Consider the following 20,735-nt stretch of genomic DNA (forward strand, 5'->3'; position numbering starts at 1 on the left):
ATAGTTTTTGCTTTCTTCTAACTCTCTTCATCTTTCAAACGGGGGTCACTTAACCCAGCAGCCAAAAAACGATTGCTTTGTGAAACTACACATTGTTATTGTAACTTTATAGTACTTAATCTTCTATTCCAATCCTTTTCTATTGATATATCAGTGATTGATTCACCCTGGTTGCTAAGGTAATTTGGATTGTAGCAACCAAATAGCTGCTGAAACTCCAAATGGGAGAGCTGCTGAAAAACTGAAATAATTAGAAAACTACAAATAATAAAAACAAAAACCTAATGCAGATTGTCTTAGAATATTACTCTCTACATCAGGGGTGGGCAAACTACGGCCCGCGGGCCACATCTGGCCCCTTGGCCTTTTTAATCCGGCCCGCCGACGACGCCAAGTCTCATTACGCGAGACTTGGTGTCATTGGCGGGCCGGAATTAAAGAGACGAAGGGGGCATAACGCTGGCCTGCCCTGCCCGCCCTGGCCCGGTCCGGCCCGGGGGTAAGTAAATGTGGCCCGTGAGCCAAAAAGTTTGCCCACCCCTGCTCTACATCATACTAAAAGTTAACTCAAAGGTGAACAACCCCTTTAATTGGTTATGCTGTTTGGCCTATAGGGGAAGTCCTGGCCAATCATGGCTAACTGTAAGTAAGTGGCTATGATTTGATGCAGTGTGACAACTGCTAGGTAGGGAGGATCCTTTACACATGATCTATAACTTCACAAATAGGTTATAGGATATTGGGTTTTTTTTGTCTTAAATTCATTCATACAATTTCTCAAGCCTGAAAACAAAATAATTTGTTTTTCTTTGTGTGTAGGAGGATGAATAACCAGAATAGAACTATAGAAACTATGTGCCACCCTTTAACAAATGATCTGTTTGGCCACAAGCTGAAAATCCTCAATCGGAATAGATGTGTTATGCAGAAAAGAAAGTCTTCTGGGGAAACTCTGTACATTTGTGCATGTTCGGATGAGGAGTGCAATGACCAAATAGTCTTCACAGATGACAAAGGTATGCAAAGGATCTGCCTAATAGCTTGTAAACACAACATTGTTGTGCCCTTATGTAATGCTTATACACATTCCTTTGTCCACTGGTGGTAGTTTTAGTTGAGAGGTTATGTTACCCCCAGTTATAACATTTTGCATAACAAAAGTAAATCTACATTTAATAAATCTAAGCAGCTTTCTAATATACATTAACTGTATGTATGTATGTATATCTTTATTTATAAAGCGCTACTTATGTACGCAGCCCTGTACAGTAGAATACAAACAGGGGGTCAAAGATAATAATACATAAATACAAAGTATAACAATAGATACAAATAAATACAAGATACAGTTGCAATAAGTTAAGAGTCAAAGACACAAGAGGATGGAAATAAGCACTCACAGAACTGCTGCTCTGAGTCCTTAGTGAAAAGAAACACTACATTTCTTTCCTTCTATTCTGTATACTTGATCTTCTTTGTCAGACTTCCTTCTCTCACAAAAAATCTTTCAGGGCACGGCACAAGCCTGCTCAGTTTGCTCCTCTCTCCCCCTCCCTTCTCCTCCTCCCGAGGAAATGTTTGTGTTTCCAGAAGTACCAAATGGATATTGTGTCCCCAAAATATATGATCAGTTAGGCCACTTAAAAATAGGGCTTAGTACTGCCCTCTTTTTCTTGCCACGGTATTCAATGGTGATGTCACTTGGAAAGTCACCTTCCGTTGTTTTTGTAGAGAATGCTACAAATTACCCCTGCATATCACAATTTCTTGTTTTCTGACTTGTTTATCCTCCCCTGTCTGTTCTACTCATTTCTCTTCTGCATGTAAACAGTGCATCAATAATATCCTTCTTCCCTCTTCAGTCTGAAATTCTCTTTCATGTGAGACTTAACAACATGTTAGCATCTAGTCTGTTTATCAGACTATATCAAAGATTTGCAGCTGCAGTCTTAAATGGTAGTTTAGTGAAGCGGTGTATGTTTCTATGACCCTGCTATCACTGCTTTCAGTTGCTTACTGTCTGTAATGCTGTCTGCCTGCTAATAGGAAATGTGAGACCAATATCAAATGTCACCAGAGATGCTACGGCAACATTCACCTCATTAGTATACGTTTTGAACGTGCTGACATTTAATTTCCCTGCATTTATGGTTTGTGGACGTCTGAGAAGATCGTCAAATGAAACATTTACTGCTTGGTGAAATATATATCCTGCCCTTGCTATGCTTGAATTGCTTTGGGGAACTCTTAAATCAGTACAAGTACGCATCATTTCACTCTCAGCGTGTACCTTCTAAAATTATTTCAACACAGACTTGGCCTTCGTAAAATAGAAATAACAGTAACTGTCCCTTTTGAGGCTCAGTTTGGAAATGAGTCATATGCCAAACTCTGTCTCCAAAGTAAACTCATATGCTGGGGGTTTAAATAGGAGTTACTGGCTGACAGTTACCAGTGGAAAATAAAATCTCCACACGTGGCCATGGTTCCTTTTGCAGTAGATATGAGGTGTATAAATAATAATAGTTTTAGCATTGTCTTACAATAATATAATGATTTTACATAAGTAAAGTGAAAGTGTGATTTTATAAATTCAGATCACAAACACTACAAAATACATTTAACTGTTTTGCCAATAGGGAAGTCCTGAAATTGCATTTGGACAACCTTACCTTATGTAAGCAGCAGTCAGTCAAGGTTACATGTTCTCTACAATGGAAATTTGGTTCTTACTGCTATGTGTATTTTTAAAAGAGGTCCATGGCAAAGCGGATAGACCACACTAACCTGAGACAGGGTTCATAGCAGATGCACCCACCTACCCTAGCTATGCTCATGTTTTTAGTTTATAAGTCAGCACATACATAGTACATAGTTCTTGTAGATTGTAAGCTCTTTTGGGCAGGGCCCTCCTCACCTCTTGTATTGGTTATGTATTGCTTTATATGTTACTCTGTATGTCCATTGTATAAAACCCACTTATTGTACAGCGCTGCGGAATATGTTGGCGCTTTATAAATAAATGTTAATAATAATAATACATAGTTTATTACTAACATTCTGTTAGACCTTTACCTACTACTTGTTGACCATTTGTTTTTTTCTTGTCCTCCCATTTCAACATCACATTGTTTCTTGCAAGCAAGCAATCTAAACACACAATCATTTAAAGGAGAAGGAAAGTCATTTCAGCATTTTACTGCCAGTAGATTCACCACATTAGTTCTACTTAGAACACTATATATGTATTCTGCAGAAAGCTTTACCATACCTGAGTAAAAGCCCTAGAAGCTCCCTTCATTCCTTAAAGATAACAGCTGCCATTTTAGTGTGGTGTCAGTAGCTTCCTGCTGCAGCTCTTGCCTTTGGTAGCTCAGATCACACAATCCTAAGGGAGGGAGTTTTTATGCATTCTTGTGGGCCTTCTCTGGCCTGGGGAATGAAGGATTTTTCTGAAAAGGAAGTCTGATACCAAAGTACATTTATACACAAAAAAGACAAAATATCCTGTGTTTCTTTTGATAGACAACTCAGCTTTTCTGCTTATGGCTGCATTTACATAGATCTTTCTGATACACATTACTTAGTTTTTACCTTTCTTTCTAATTTAACAACACTGTAACAATAGAAAATATTGAAGCAAAATTGCAGTTACGGAAATATAGTAGATCCTATACCTGTATTAATAAAGTTTATAGTTTTTATAGTTTTCTTCTTTCTAAATTACAAAATGGTGCTCTTTTGTCTTAGGGTGCTTTATTTAGTTGTCTAAATGATTTCCTTGGCCTTACAGCAAACTTTGTTAGGATCTCCCTAACCTTAGGAAAGGAGTCACAATATTTACGTAATTTTTTGAGCCCCCACTTGGCCCTTTATACTTCTGGGCTGTTGGACTGTGTTAAGATGCAGGGTTGTTAAGCAGGGGCCAGTAGTTTTACCATATTATTATCTAACCCAACAAGTAGAATAAATCTGCAGTTGGGCATAAAGTCAAGATACACTCAAATTTGCGTGCCTTGAAATATAGTTAAAACCACTTGTAATTTGTCTTGTGTGTATACCCTCTTGCTTAAACTTTTCAGCATTTGATGATTTTTTTTTAATTTGAAAAGTCAAGTAATGTAAGACTTGTATGCAAGTCATGTGATGTGAGACTGACAACACTGCCATTTCCTTTGTAAGTTTTCTACACTAATACTCTTGTATCTCTTTCTAGTTACAAATATGAATACAGACCAAAAACCTCAACCTGTGATACCAAATGGTAAGTCATGAAAGGAACATTATGCTTAACAATCATGATTTTGAAGGTATGGGTATGGGATTACTTATCTGAAAACCACAAAGATTCTAAAGTCAGCAATTCCATTCCCCTATATAAAAAAACTTTTTAGCATTGACCAGTTTACTTTTTTAAAATACATATACATGAGCAAGTATAACTTGTTACACAGTCTAATATGGTATGTACAATGAATATATGAAGTCAAGGTGAATATGAAGTTAGATATAGCGTAGTTTAAAGGCTAAATCCGTTTGTAAATTCTCTTGTCTCTGTTTACTTTTTTTTTTTTTACTTAATTTCCAACGCTCTATGCTTTGTTTTATTTTTTGTTTTTTTAGATGGAAACCATCCAGGCAGTGGAGTTCGTAATAAAGTACCTGTTTTATGCAAGTCATGTGATGTGAGACAGACAGCATGTGCAGATGAAGGCTTGTGCACTAGCACATGCGAAACTACCATAAAGTGTGAAGCTGAAGAAGTTTGTGTGGCTATATGGTATGATAATGGTTCTTGATTCAGCTTCATATGTGCTACACATTAGGTAACCTATTGTTTATCCTACTCCCATGTAACTGGAGAAGTCCCAAGCCTGACTTGGATTTCCCCTGGGAGGGGGGGGTGATATAACTCCAACTTGAAGCTGAGCAGTAAAGTGTGACTAAAGTTTATCAGAGCACAGGTCACGTGGCGGTGGCACCTTGGGAAATAAAGAACATGGCTAGCCCCATGTGAAATTTCAAGATTAATTATAAAAAAAAATTGTGTTTTTGAAAAACTGATTTCAATCCAGGATTCTACTGGAGAAGGTTTATTGAGTTGTAAAAATGGGTAAACCCTTTTAAATTGGAACCTCACCTTTATTTTAAAGTGTGCATTTGTTAACTTTTGGGTATCTTTTCTATGTCATCTGCCAATAGTGAACTGGAATTTACTCTCTTACGCCAACCGCCCCCTGTAGAGGAAATGTTTGTTTTGATGTAAGATCAGTTTTTGTTAAACTAGTGTGTGGATAATGGGTCCCATACCTGTAATTTGATCATAAACATATGCAGTATAACAACTATAAACAAAACGCTGGCATCTCTAATTACTTCCTACAAATAGTGATGAGTGAATCAGTCCCGTTTCGTTTTGCCGAAAAATGAACAGAAAATCCACAAAAAGGCGAAAAAAAGCCACAAAATCTGCGAAATGCGTTTGTCTCTCAACTTTTTCATCGGCCACTTCGTTTTTTGTCGCCCGTGTCTTTATTTCGTCGCCTGCATCTTTTTTTGCTGCAACCATGCCCATTTTGACACAACCGCACCCAATTTGACACAACCGCCACTTTTTTTGATGGGCAACAATTTTTTTTGCGGCAAATTTTCTCAAAAGTTTCGTGAACCAATTCGCCAATAGCGAACTGCAGAAATTCACTGCGAATCCATGCCTGGGAAAAAAATTCGCTCATCACTTCCTACAAACATAGACATATGAAAGGCCAGTCCTTCTGCATTTAACGACCTACAACAAATACCCTCCCCCAATGCTTTTTAACACAACACTGATCAATAATGTTTAATAAATTGAGCCCAGAACTGAAGCCTTTTGTTCGGTATGTCATATCTTGTTGGTACATGACATAAAGTACATAAATCTAATTAGAATGTAAGCTCTACTAGGGCAGGAACCAATGTGAGTTATGTTCACAAGAGAATTTCATGGCTTTTAGGTTACTTATGTTATGGAAAGTCTGATACCAAAGGTCATTTGAGGTAAAAAAAATAAGGTATATTTGACTCATATGTGGGTTCAACTACAGAACAAAGACAAAACTGGGTTTTTATAGACTTTGTGAAATGGTAGCATATGACATAGAAAACGTATAAGCATGGGCATTACTAGTTTACCAGTACAGGTATAGGATCAGTTATCCAGAATGCTCGGGACCAAGGGTATTCCGGATAAGGGGTCTTTCCGTAATTTGGATCGTCATACCTTAAATCTACTAAGAAATCAATAAAACATTAATTAAACCCAATAGGATTATTTTACATCCAATAAGGATTGATTATATCTTAATTGGGATCAAATACAAAGCACCGTTTTATTTTTACAGAGAAAAAGGGAATCAATTTTAAAAATCTGAATTATTTGATTAATGTGGAGTCTATGGGAGACAGGCTTTCCGTAATTCGGAGCTTTCTGGATATCGGGTTTCCGGATAACGGATCCCATACCTGTATATGTGCATGGAGAAATGTGGTCACAGCACAGAAAACAAGGCGCTGCTCTTTGCCAAACAAGTGGTTCTGTCTTGGAGGCCATGGTAGACATAGCCAAGACTAGTTTGAGAACAGAATCCATCCAAGTCAGGGGGGGGCCTGTGGGGGAATCTGCTCACACAGAATTTATTCCTTATTGCTTACAAAAGTGAGCCCAAGCAAATATTTTGTTAATATGGAAATTTTCTTTCTCCTCAGGAGAAATAACAACGGCAGCCTTACTGAACAGTTATTATGCCATAACCCAGCACAGAAGCTGTATGGGCACATTTTGGATGATCATGTCTCCTCAAAGTGTTTCATGAAAGAAAAGGAGATGAGTGGTGAAAACATGTTAATGTGCTCCTGTGATACCAATGAATGCAATAGTGAATTCTACATAGGTAACAAATCTTTCTATTCCACTTGAGACCCTTATGCACCATGTTTTTGTTAGCGCTAACATTAGTTTAAAAACTAAAAACTGTTTAAATGCTAAACAGCAACCAGTACATTTATATTCATTTTTTTAGAACTGATAATGTAGTGTTACTTCCATTGCTGATTGTGCAGGTATGGGATCTGTTATCCAGAATGCTTGGATAAGGATTCTCATTGTAATTTGAATCTCCATACCTAAAGTCTATTAAAAATCATTTAATTGTTAAATAAACACAACAGAATTGTTTTGCCTCAAATAAGGACTATGTATATATACATGGTACTGTTTTATTATTACAGAGAAAAGAAAATACATTTTAAAAATGTTAATTATTTGATTAAAATGGAGTCTATGGGAGAGAGCCTTCCATTATTCAGGGCTGAAAAAGGGGTTTCCGGTGCTACCACTTACAGCGCACTAAGCCAGGAAACTATCCAAAACTTAATAGAACTCCCATTAGAGCACCCATTTTTATATATTCAGGACTTTCCTGTTTTATCGGTGCAGGTATTGGATCCAGAATGCTTGGAGTCGGGGTGTATCTCAGATAAGCGATCTTTCTATAATTTGCCATACCTTAAGTCTATTAAAAATCATTTAGACATAAAATAAACCAAATAGGCTTGTTTTGCCTCCAGTAAGATGTAATTATATGTTAGTTGTTGGCACCTCTTCAACCATCTTCACAGTCAGAGAGAGAAGAAAAGCTTGGCAAAAAAAGGGGCGGGGCTTCATGCTAGGCTAGGAAGTAGCTGAGAGAGCTGTAGTTGAGTTGTTTGTGATAAAGAATCTAGATGAGACTTAGTGCAGGGAGAAAGGTATGTTATTCTGGGGGCTGTATAGAGTCTCTTTAGGGTATTTTATAATAAAAGTCTTACTTATGCCTTTAAATAATTTATTGAAAGATTCATTAAAAAAAAAACAAAAAATAAAAAACATTTGCTTTAAATGGTTTATTGTAGGTGGCCAAAATTCAGAGCTTTCTGTATAACAGGTTTGTGGATAAGGGATCATATACCTGTAAATTACACATTAAATTGTATTGGCTTTTTTATTTAACCATAGGTTATAGTTTGTGCCATCTCAGACCTTGTAAAAAAAATGTCAAGAAAGTTTGACCTTGAGCAGAAAAAAAACATAACCAATCAATAAATTTGCCCCAAAGGCTCGAGCATTCTTAAATCTGCCCCTTAAAGTCTGTTTTGGATGCCCCTGACAGCCAGTTAATATTTTCAATTTCAGGCTGCAAATAAACAAAATAATTAATAATTCAAAAACCCTTAAAATAAATATTAAAGGAGACATATAGGATATAGGCAATCATAAATAATATATGGTGCTGGTTTCATTTTGGTCTAAAAATACTATCTGTAGACATGTGGCAAACACTGTTTGTACCCTTTGACAAATATGCACCATGGTGCTTGTGATAGAACAAACAAGAGAATGTACAGCACAGCGCCTCTCATTTCTATGTATCATTTCACATTTTATATGGCTGATAATGGAAATTTGTACTCTCAGATGTGTGTGAATAGTGCAAGAGACCTACAGACATACAGTGGAATTGCACGCTAGGATGGGTGGACTGGTAGAAGTAGAAGATTAGCAAAATAAAATAATCTAATAATCTGTAATTGGCAAAAAGTTACATTTGCTTTGGAACTGCCAACAAACTTATTGTATCTACCGTAGTTCTAGGTTGCATCCACCTACCGCTTTGTATTGTTTTCCAGAATCATTTGTTATGTTGCATTTTTCTAATAAATAAATTGTATCTTACAGGCACTAGTTCCAAACCTAGTATATGGGTTCCACACGTTTTGTGTAGGTTTTGTGATGTGAAAGAGACAACATGCGAAAACCAAGGCTACTGTACCAGTGTGTGCAACATAGCCTCCGTTTGTGAGCACCAAGAAGAAGTGTGCATAGCTATATGGTATGTCTCCATGTCTTTCTACAGCTATCAAGTTCATAAAAGGGGTTAATTACAAGTACTGGAGCACTAATATCATCTCATAGTGAACTTCACTGTTCACTACCCCTGCATTTCTTTCAAGAAGTTTTCTCGTCAGCACATTTGTTTTAATTAAATCAGAAATTGTTGCACAACTGAAGTGAAGAAGCCCTGTGTTAGATCCTCCATACTAGATTCGGTGGAGCCATTGCATTGGTCACAATGTTGTGACTTGTTTTTTGCTGGTAAAAACAGGTTTATCAACCTTCTTCATTATATTCGTAAACTTATGTCCCGTGGCTTGGTCTCAATACCTATTTTATAACTTTAATACATAAACTTTTACTTTTAAGCTGTTACAAAGATCAAGTTTAAGTTGTTTCAAGGTTGACTTTTTAAAAATAGTAAGAACAGATGCAAAATATCTGCCACTTCAAATGGGCTTAAAGGACTTTTCCTGCTAACAGTGAGACACTGTTTTTTTTTTGTTTTTGTTTTTTTTTAAATGTTGATGTTGTAAATTTGGTTTGTAGTGCAAAACCCTTATCATAAAGTATAGGTCAATTTATTATCGTCTGTATTCACAAACTACAGAAAATACTCAAAGGGGCAGATTTATCAGAATGTGAGTTTAGAGATTAATACATAAAAACTTGCCCACGTTCTATTCATTCCTAGGGGATATTTAGTGTATTTATCAATTAGTGAGTTCTAACTTTCACCCACTGATAAATATGCTTCTAAAATGAATAGGATATGGTTGAGTTTATATGTAATAAGCTCAAAATTCACATTTTGAGAAATCCGCCCCTAAATATTAAAGGAATCTGCAGGGAAAGTTGTATTTCAGGCTGATTTATTGAAAACTTCTCCAAAAACCTTACTAGTGCCACCCATCTGATCCACTTCCTGCTGCCTCCTTTCCCAGAGCACACTGCGCTGTAGGGACGGAAGCCTACCTTTTCCTGTGTGACTGCAGGGCTGTTAATGGCTATCCCCCCTCCTATTGTGCTTCTCATTTGAAACATGGACCAAGGGATCAAGTTCTTGATCATTTTTAGCCCAGAGTGAAAGCTGACACATAAATTATTTATTATTGCCTACATGATTGGGGGGGGGGATTCATTTATGCAACTGTATAGGTCTCCTTTATTAGACAATAGTTTTTATGTAGCATTTGGTATTTTAAATCTTTTGTATTTTAAAGGAGGAATAAGGATGGCAACATCACCGAGGAAACAATGTGTCATGACCCAAAAAAGGAACTGTATGGCTATAAACTGGATGACTATAATGAGAAAGAGTGCATCATGAAGGAGAAAAAGACAAGTGAGGGAATAATGTCCATGTGTTCGTGTAGAGGAAAACTTTGTACTGAGAGGTTTTTTTTTCCTCCAGGTAATTTATTACTTGATTATTTTTATATTATGGCCTTTTGGTGTTTCTGTTGCTGTTGATAATGTATCTGTTTATTTTAGCAAACTGCTTATACTTTACCTCTCCATCACTTTTCCTATTTTTATATATGTGCCCTTTTGTCCCTTGATTTCCTCCTGATTTGCAAAGTTGTGATTACTGCACAACAGAAAAGGCCAGCCTATGTCTGCTTTCTTGGTTAGAACGCAGTTGGCGTGACTCATTTGTTCTGATTCAGATCTTGAGATCAGCAAATAGGGGTGGCCATGCACATAAATACATATGCAGCAATTTCACCCAATATTTATATTGGAACATATGGGCATCCCACAAGGAAAACACAAATTGTAATGAATCTGTGTGGAACGAAAATGTACTGTAGTTTGTGGCTGCCTGGCTTCTCTGTGTGGCACTGGCAGACCTGGAAGTTAAAGTAGGCTGCACTTCCCTCCCATTTGTCCTATTAGCCATACAAGCGTATCAATGCTTTTTAGAAGTTCATGGGTATAGTAACATTTTGCGATAACTGACTGTTATCACTGACTGTTTTTTTATTGTGGTTATGTACCTTTCTGTATTATATGTGAATGAATACCATAGAAATGGTACCTGGGAAATTGAATGGCATCACCCTTGCCATTAGGATGCTCTTCACTGTACCATTTGTCTGAGCTTTTCAGAGATGTAATTTTGGTTAACTTCCCCATATACAACTCTAAGCAATATACAGATTCTCCATAAATAAAATGTAATGAGAATTTTTTTGTGTACATGTAATGTCTTAAATAATCCTATGAGAGCTTGGCTTCCATCAGCCTCTTCCTAGTTTCCTGTTAATTTGGTTGGATCCCTCACAGTTTGCCGATCCTTAATAAAAGTTCATTCTATATGTTCTATATATTCATTAAATTGTGACATTAATTTTATTGTGTCTGTTTTACTATACCCTTAGTATAATGTATATGCGGCCACTTTTTACTACAGTGAGGGAATGTGTTTACTGCATTTATCCAAATAGAGTAGCTATGTGACACAGTCATAATAACAGGACTCCAGCATCAAATGTTCTAACCACACACACCAGCGGTGTCTCTGATTGCAATGATACCTAATGGTGAGTTTGTGTTCCACATGCTTGTTTGCCCTTGAAACTAAAATGTTTTTTTGTTTTTAGCAAATGAGACAAATATAGACCCATCTAAAGACATACTCCTGAAAGTTCTTCTCATCACTCTTCTTCCACTGGTCTGGATCACCATTGCAGTCATCGTCGGCTTCTACTTCTACCGTGTTCAGAGAACAAAGAAACTGAAAAAGAAATGGGAAAAGAATCCAAAGTGCATGCGCCATCCCGATATGGACTGCAGCGATGCCTGTGCGATTATGATAGACGATGATCGTTCTGACATCAGTTCAACATGTGCCAACAACCTAAACCACAATACTGAGCTTCTCCCAATTGAATTAGACACTTTGGTTGGGAAAGGTCGATTTGCTGAAGTGTACAAGGCCAAGCTAAAACAAAATACATCAGAACAGTATGAAACAGTGGCTGTCAAAATTTTCCATTTTGAAGAATATGCATCCTGGAAGATGGAAAAAGATATTTTTTCTGACATGAATCTGAAACATGAGAACGTACTGCAGTTCCTGACAGCAGAAGAGAGGAAAACTGACACTGGCAAACAGTATTGGCTCATCACTGCTTTCCACTCTAAAGGCAATCTACAAGAATATTTATCCAAGCATATCATCAGCTGGGAAGACCTTATGAAGCTTGGAGGCTCTTTGGCCCGTGGCGTTGCTCATTTGCACAGTGATCACACACCCTGTGGCAGACCAAAGACACCAATTGTTCACCGCGACATTAAGAGCTCAAATATTTTGGTTAAAAATGATCTCACATGTTGCTTGTGTGACTTCGGTCTGTCTCTTTGGCTTGAACCTTCACTTTCAGTGGATGATCTTGCAAACAGTGGCCAGGTTAGACAAATTTTGTGTGATGTGCACATGACTAGCACTGCTGCGTTACGGACTATTAATCATTTGCTTTTTCTTGTGTAGAAATGACAATATTTATTGCTGACGTTATAACTAAATGTTTTGCAGCATTCATTGAGTGTTCTCAAAGAATGTTTAGTATTTATTTAGAGCCCTGCGCACTATTAAATTACTTTTAGCTTTCCTTATATTTCATGCAAGTGTTATATATTAATTTAGACAATAATAAGCCGTTTGCAGTAATATTGGTGTCAAATAAAGCAGCAATAGACATTTTATCAGTATTGGGACAACTTTGATTTGGTTTTAATTGATTTCATTTTTCCTTTTCACAGGTCGGAACTGCTAGGTATATGGCTCCAGAGGTTCTAGAGTCTAGAATCAATCTGGAGAACATAGAATCATTTAAGCAAACTGATGTTTATTCAATGGCGCTTGTCCTTTGGGAAATCACATCCCGCTGCAATGCCATTGGAGGTAATTATATTTTTTCTAATGATATTAAGATATAGGTCCATATTAACGTATTAATGATTTTTTTTAGCTGAAACAGCAGGTAGGCATGTATTGTGTGTGCAAGAGGCAGGGAGAATAATGTTCATTATGGAAATCCTAACTGTCCATTATATACAGTCTAGCCTTGCCACCAGAGTTGGTCCATTGGATGGTTATACCATATAAGTGAGAGCTACACAAACATATTGTTTAAACCTGTTTTTACCCCAACTACACTAAAGTAGATTTGTAAAATAATATATACACCCAGTTACCCTAAAATTGAAGGCATTTCCCTGGAACCAGGTAGGTGTTGTACATAGATTAACAGGTATTTATCTAATCTGAAAACAAGCAAATCTCATGCTAATAATGAACAAAACATTAGGAGGCTTATTTATCACAAATCAAACAAGAGGTTTTTTCAATTGAAATAAACTTGACATTTTAGAAAACTCAAATGCTTATTTATTTAGAAATTGAAATACAAAAAACTCAATCAAATTAAACCATGGGAAAAAAACTTGAATGCATCAAATGTATTTTCTTCCCATCATCTTTTAATGGGTCTAAAAAATCTGAAAAAAAACGCATACACATTTTTCATAGGACTCCCACTGAATTCTACATGAATTTGAAGTTTTACATTTGAGTTTTTTAACCATAATTTGAATTTGGGAGTTTTTATGCAAAATCACAGTAAAAATTTGAATTCAAACCTTGATAAATTAATGCCTAGATGGGAAACTGCCAATAGGCCTAGTAAAAGTTGACTTAATTGTTTTTTTTTTTTTATCACTGCAGATGTAAAGGACTACGAGCCTCCATTTGGCACAAAAGTGCGGGAGCACCCATGTGTTGAAAGCATGAAGGACAATGTATTGAGGGATAGAGGGAGACCTGAAATCTCCAACAGCTGGCTTAGCCATCAGGTAGCACACACCGTGTTATATATTTTATCTGTTTTTTTTCTTTTCACAATCCTATATTTGATGACGTAAAATTTCCTGGTCTTTTAGCCAAAAATCTGTCATTTTCTATGCGATGTTAGCTATAACCTGTTTCCACTAGTAGAAAAGCATGAATCATCTGCAGCTGGTAGTCTAAATCTTGGCACTCTAAACGGCAGGAATGGAAATTCTCCTTCTCTGTGATTTGCAGTAACATGAGTGGAAATGCAATGTATCTTTGCTTTTTGGCCCAGTTCCAAATTAACTGCCATTTTCATTAACTGAACCTGGTTGTACAGAAAATACATCCTTGTAGTTATAGAGAATATGAGCTCATTCACAGAACAGTGAAGCAGATAGAATTATACTACAAAAAGAAACATGGTTAGATTTTGATTATGAAATGTATCATAAAAAACTTAAACTGCAGTTCATCTTTTTACCTCAGTGTGAATTGTTGTTTGTGACATAAACCTTTTGTCATATAAATGAGACTGCTAGTTATATTTGTTGATAGTTCACAAAACAGTAAAGGTAAGTTAAATGGTAAGGCACAACAGGTATGTTGAGGGTGCTGTTAAATAATGTAATGATGCCAAAAATATTTTTACTTACTTTGAAGAAATGCAGTTTGCCTTGTTATATTTTATGACAAAGTTTTTGCAGAGACACAGAATGTATATAGCCTCTAAAATAAAGAGATATTATCTTTATAATATTTGACCTCTATGGAAAAACAGTGATTTTGGTGCTATATTGTGTGTGCCCCCTTGGCTCCCCCAGTTGTATAGGGTATCACAGAGTGACAATCCACCCTACTCCTGACAGCAACCTCACTCATCAGAGAGTGCTAAGCTGTGATGTAGAAATCAGATCTCTTTGCCCCTAATAGTGTGGTGCAACAAAGAGACAGCAACAGGTCCAACCAAATGCTCCCTACTCATAAGACTGTGATGACCACAGATGCTGTTCAGATATTGGTTTGGGTGAAACATAATACAACATCAGCACTAGTATGGATTCAGTTAAATCTGCCTGTATTCACAAACAGAATAGATTATCTGCACGTCAAATTTGGAGACTCCATCTGTCCCTTTGATAGGTGGAACGTGGCCAGCAAGGAACACGCACTGAAAAGAACACAAAAGGAGTTCAATTGACTACTATAGTAGTTTACATTGGAATATAATAAAATTCACAGGGTTTTTACACTAATCTGTACCTCAATATTAAAGCACAAGCCCTATGCAGTTGGATGTGTGGATTGTGGATTTTATGTTACTTTGTCATATAGGGCCACCTTGTCATAATTTATTGTGTAATATTGATCGACCATAAAGCTATATTTTATAGTGTTTTTCCTGTGATTTTCATATTCCAGGGGATCCAGCTTGTATGTGAGACTATAACAGAATGTTGGGACCAAGACCCAGAAGCCCGTCTCACTGCTCAGTGTGTAGAGGAAAGGTTCAGTGAAATGGAGACCCTCGACAGACTCTCAGAGAGAAGCTGTTCTGAAGAGAAGATACCAGAGGACTGTTCAGAGAATGCAAGCAAATAGCAGCACAAACTTTAACCATATGGAATCTGTCCAATGAAAAACATTGTCCCACAGTGGATGGGCCTTCCTCATATTTCTGCTGATGAGGGCCCTGTTTGTATCACTGTTGTGCGATATGTGTGACTGCAAAGACCAAAGCTGTATCCGTTTTTAAACTAGAGCAGTATATGATCGTACAAGATTGCTTTACCGCAGGATGAATTGGTATGAGCATCTCAGGATTTACAGTTTTTCCTTTATAACAGCCATAATTGTTTGCACTTTATTTTTTTATATATATAAACTGAGGCTAGATGGTAGATTTCTCATAAGCCAACATAATTTCCAGAAGTATGTTTCATGCGTTGGATATAGGAATCTACTAGTAACCTAGAATGCCAGAACTAAATTGACTCCTTGTAAGGAAGTATATATGTACGCACTGACCAATCAGAACATGCAGTGTAGAGGTGGATCCGAGTTTATCTGCATGTAGTAAATGCCAAAGACAAAACTGCACACATTGGACAGAACATAGAAAGGACTGAATATAAATCATGTTTAAATAGTTCAGTGTATTTGTTCTGTTTAGCTATATTAAGTGCATATATACATCATAACATGAGGGCCATTAAATCTGTGTATCGGTGTAACATACAGTATGGAGTAATATGTTGCCCTGGTGGCAGTGTATCCAACATTATACACATAGTGTGTGTCAGAGCATAGTAAGCAAAAGAGAAATAGCTTGTACCTCCGGCCAAGGAATGGCACAGTCATAGAAAAGAAAGTTAAAAGCAGAATCTTTTTTTGCAATATAGGAGTTTGTGTATAAAATGATATGACAAATGGCAGTTTAGATATTAAGAAAATGCATGACTCTCAACATTAAGAACAGAACACAAGAGGTGAGTTTTTGCCTTATGTATATTCTCACTGTCATGCAGAGGGAAAATATCCATCCATATTGCATGATGGAGGTAATGGGTCACAAAGAGTAATACAGTGAGGGAGAGGAGGATTAAACTTATTTAAATTAGACATTTGGCTCAGATGGGTGACCATTTTACTGTGTACCCAGTTATGATTAGATGAGTTACTATCACAACTTCTATTAAAATAAATGCAGTACCAAGTTGTGCTGTGCCTCCCCAAGTGATATAGAGAAGGCTTGCTCTGTCTGTGCTCTCTGGCACAGTGCTAACAGCAAAATGCTCTCTTACACAATGTGCCTTACCTACTGAACAAAAGGGAAATTATAAGGGATAATATGGCATATGGGGGTCTAAGAAATAGTTACCAACAGTGATTGAAAACTACAGAATTATAATGGAAGTGAGTGCTTTGGTTTTACAGTGCCTTTTTTTTTATACCCCACTGCCCATTCATGTTATTGCACGTTAGGAATTAGGTCTACAATAAAGCTAAGTGCCCAACACTTAAGTGTCACAGGCAAATAAGTGTATCAGTTTATATAAGCATGTACAAGGAATCCATGAAGAGATACTGTCACAGCCCTGTTACTTCTTTTATCATTATTGGCAACCTTTGTCCATGATGGCAAAAAAAGGCCTAAGTTTGCCAAAATGGTTAGCCACTTAGCCACCGCCATGCTCATAAGTCCTTTATTTGGGTTTTTTATACAAGCGAGTGACTGGTTGTTGCTCTGGTTACTTGCTTTAGATCATGTTAAATGTATACTGTGCTCCACACAGCACTTTCTCCAGAATTCTTCCCCTTTGGGACAGTAAATATGGGCGAATCCTGTGTTGGATGCACTTTGTAATACAGCCCCGGACAAACCAATAGGCACGTACCATGCATGGGCGGGGCAGAATCATTTCAGTAGGATTCCCTTGTATAAGATTGTAATCATTGCTGCTCTATAAAAATGTTTAATAGTCTCAAGAGATGGAGACATATAAAGCATTCTGCACCAAAAACTCAACTTGCTTAAGGACAGTATTTGACTTGTTATATCACTGCCTTCTCATACCCTTTGGAATGGACTGGTGCACTATTCCTTGTCATTGTGTGAGTTGGGCAGTGACAGTGTATGGTGAGAAGCCTTGGCTGTTTCCCCCCCGGAGCAGCCCAACGCTCAGAGCTAAACTTGCAGACATATTTTTATATATTTTGATCTTTTTTTTATATTCAGGTGGATATGAAAATAATAACATATTTTATACTCACTTAAACTAACAAAGTATTTGTATGCAATAATGATATATTATATGGAATCTATTTTATTTCACTTATTTGAAAGGAGGATATGGGCTCAGGATCACAGCAGGGATCTTCATATTGTTTGCTGCAAACTCTTTATTCTATGCAATGCCAAAAAGGGGTTGATGGAAATTAGCCAATGTAGTTGAACTGTGTCTCTGGAAAAGCCAAATGCAAAGCCATTATCAACAATAAAAAATCATTAGAAGTTTCTGAAAAAAATGCACAGTGTATTGTCCAGGCTTGAATGCTGGAATATTCCATTTTGTATTAGGGGATCTGTTACCAGGAAAACTATTAACTAGAAATGATTTGCCTTTTCTCTCTAATAATTAAACAGTACCATGTACTTGATGCATAAACCCATATTATTTGCAAAACAATCCTATTGGGTTTATTTTATGTTTAACTGTTTAGTAGACTTAGGGGTATATTTATCATGGAGTGAAGCATTACCGGTGATGTTGCTCATAGCAGCCAATCAGCATTTAGATTTCAACAGGTAGAAAAGCAAAGCATCTGATTGGCTGCTATGAGCAACATTGCTGGTAATGTTCTAATGTGCAAAACCCCAGGTCATGACCATTCTGGATAACAGGTCCCATACCTGTCCCAGTAAATGAGATTTAGCCTTGGAACATGTGGCCGCCTTGTTAATAGGAGTGGAAAAAGTGGAGACAGAGATAACAGAGTAAATTGTCCCACAAGGAACCGGAGGAAAGGCCAAAACACTCCCTGCGTTGATAGCGCTGCTGCATTGTGCTTGCAGTTTGTCCCTTTGTATGTGGCCGTCTCTCAGGCAGTGTGTGGGATGATGAGGGGGCAGAGAATGTCACATGTGTCCTGGTCCTATAAGGAAACAAACTGCCTGCACCTCCCTATATAAATCAGTGACTTGTGTGAGCTGCATTGTGTAAGCGCTGGGCACCCGCACTTCTCCATGACTCAAATTGTCATCTCTATATACCGAGGAGTAACTTGATTATTTCCAAAATGGAACAGATTTTTTTTATTAATAATATTTATGGATTATATTCTGTGAGATGAAGCTCATACTACATTTTCATTATAATTCCCTATTTGATGTAGGGTTTATGGGTAAATGAGAAGTAGGGGGGTGCATGTGGTCATACAGTAACTTACTGAGGGCACAAAACAATCTTTATTGGTATATTTGTATTCATACATAGCAGTGGGCTGCCATACTGTTTCCCTCACAAAGGGAGTGCATTGCTTGTGACCTATTTGCACCTAACCTACTAGTAGTAATGTAGATTGTGACCTAACATGTCTCCCAATGCCAGGCAGGTATGGCTGTGCCAGGAGCCCAGGTGCCCCTTTTAGTTTGGCACGTACCATTCTGTGCAATTGCAGAAGCGCAGACATATCTGTCGTTTAATTTCCCTGCTACTGGAAAGGTGCAGAGTGAGAGAGACGCAGAAACAAGGGATATTTTGCTACTGATCTCTCTGTCTCCATTTGTTCCTCTGATAAGGATCAGCACTTGGAATGCAGCTTTATGTTATGTTACAGTGGGTGATACTAGCTATGCAAGTCATGTGACAATCTCAGGTTTCACTAAGTAAAAACAAATGGATTTCTCCTCCTTTGCACTAAGATCTTTTGCCAAAACTTAACTCTGAGTTTATTTCTATAGATATATGTGCAACAAATGCTATAGAGTGGCCCTTTTGTATTTGTATGGGGCCCATTTCCTATCATGACTCTGAGCAAGGTGCTTACAGATCTGTGTGCCAGGGCTGCACCCTGTGGGGGGGTCACTTACAGGATACACACGTGCCTTAGTGCAACGAGAGGAACCCTATCCTGCCAAGCACAAATCTGTTCGACACTGTTACCCTCCAGCACAAGGGACAGCAAAATGTACAGGAAATAAAAATACTTTAAATGTGAATTTCATAAATATAAATATATCTACAAATCTTTTATTTTATGCATTTGTATTTGTAACTATCCAGTTGTATATACCTGTGTATATAGCTATATATGTAAATAGAATAAATAAAATACACAATAACATTCAAGGCTTCCTTGCCATTTTTATGCATGGACAAAAAATGCTGCAGGGATCCCCAACCTTTCTTACTCGTGAGCCACAGTCAAATGTGAAAAGACTTGGAGAGCAACACAAACATCATAAAAGTTCATGGAGGTGCAAAATAAGGGCTAAGATTGGCTATTAGGGAGCCTCTATGCACACTATCAGCATAGCTGGGGATCACTGGCCTAGAGAGACATAATTAACAGTTGTATTCTCTACAAAATATTAATCAAGATACAATGGAGCATTCACTTACCCAGACGCAGTGTGCAAAGTGCAATTTGCCAGGGTTTTCCCCACAATTCCAGTGTCATTGCAGAAGCAAGCGGGTGTTTCTCTTGACATAATTGCGCTTCAGCAAAATAAACACAACTACATGTACAGTGTATTGTAAGTCTGCCTGGTGTCATTTCCGGTATTAAGCATGTGAGTGTTGCACATGTCTTATTTTTTGGGAGCAACTGAACTGCCTAGAAGCGCAGGGAGTTGAGGGAACTCTGCATGTATGACCTGGTCAGGTGTTGACGGCAACTCTTGGGTTCCTCTGTGTCAATGAGCGCAGCAGCACTCGATTTGGAATGGAAGGCAGGAAGGACTGAGCAGCGCCAAGCACAACTATACAGAAGTTCAAAGAGCACATTTGGACACAAGAACCTTTAAATAAAGGGGTTTTTAGGTGCAACTCACTACAAGGAAAAGTACAAGTTGCCCACGTTGCAGGCGTAAATGAGCCACCCCAGCTTAGGAGACGAAAAGGCTAAGTCACTTGGGGGTGCCAAAATGTTTGGTACCCCCAAGTGACTTTAATCGCTTACCTTTTACCCCGGGCTGGTGCCCCTGTTAGGAGAGAACAGCACCAGCCTGGGGTACCTGCGATTGTGGCCTCTTCCTTCTTTTCGCGCATGCGCAGTAGAGTGAAAAGCTGAACTTTAACAGGAAAGTCGGCTACTCACTGTACTGTGCATGCGCCGGCTCAGGGAGTTTGCCGACAAAATGCAAAAGGAAGAGGAAATACTCGCTGCAGCTACCCCGGGCTGGTAGGGGCACCAGCCCGGGGTAAAAGGTAAGCGATTAAAGTCACTTGGGGGTGCCTAACATTTTGGCCTTTCCTTCTCCTT

At 37.8% G+C, this 20,735-nt stretch overlaps 1 protein-coding gene across 1 annotated transcript in view; it reads left to right on the forward strand.

Annotated features, from left to right (window-relative positions):
- Positions 1 to 19,595, forward strand: part of tgfbr2 (transforming growth factor beta receptor II) — a 54,379-nt gene extending 34,784 nt beyond the window's left edge. Inside the window, exons 3-12 of the mRNA XM_031903718.1 lie at positions 820 to 1,016; positions 4,217 to 4,264; positions 4,624 to 4,780; positions 6,748 to 6,932; positions 8,756 to 8,909; positions 10,135 to 10,325; positions 11,518 to 12,326; positions 12,680 to 12,821; positions 13,644 to 13,771; positions 15,171 to 19,595. Of these exons, the coding sequence (XP_031759578.1) occupies positions 820 to 1,016; positions 4,217 to 4,264; positions 4,624 to 4,780; positions 6,748 to 6,932; positions 8,756 to 8,909; positions 10,135 to 10,325; positions 11,518 to 12,326; positions 12,680 to 12,821; positions 13,644 to 13,771; positions 15,171 to 15,350 (2,191 nt within the window). The 3' untranslated portion in view covers positions 15,351 to 19,595. The remainder of the gene's footprint in view (positions 1 to 819; positions 1,017 to 4,216; positions 4,265 to 4,623; positions 4,781 to 6,747; positions 6,933 to 8,755; positions 8,910 to 10,134; positions 10,326 to 11,517; positions 12,327 to 12,679; positions 12,822 to 13,643; positions 13,772 to 15,170) is intronic.
- Positions 19,596 to 20,735: the final 1,140 nt, after the last annotated feature.

The sequence above is a fragment of the Xenopus tropicalis genome, chromosome 6 (genome assembly GCF_000004195.4).
Source record: "Xenopus tropicalis strain Nigerian chromosome 6, UCB_Xtro_10.0, whole genome shotgun sequence".
NCBI classification, from domain to species: domain Eukaryota; kingdom Metazoa; phylum Chordata; class Amphibia; order Anura; family Pipidae; genus Xenopus; species Xenopus tropicalis.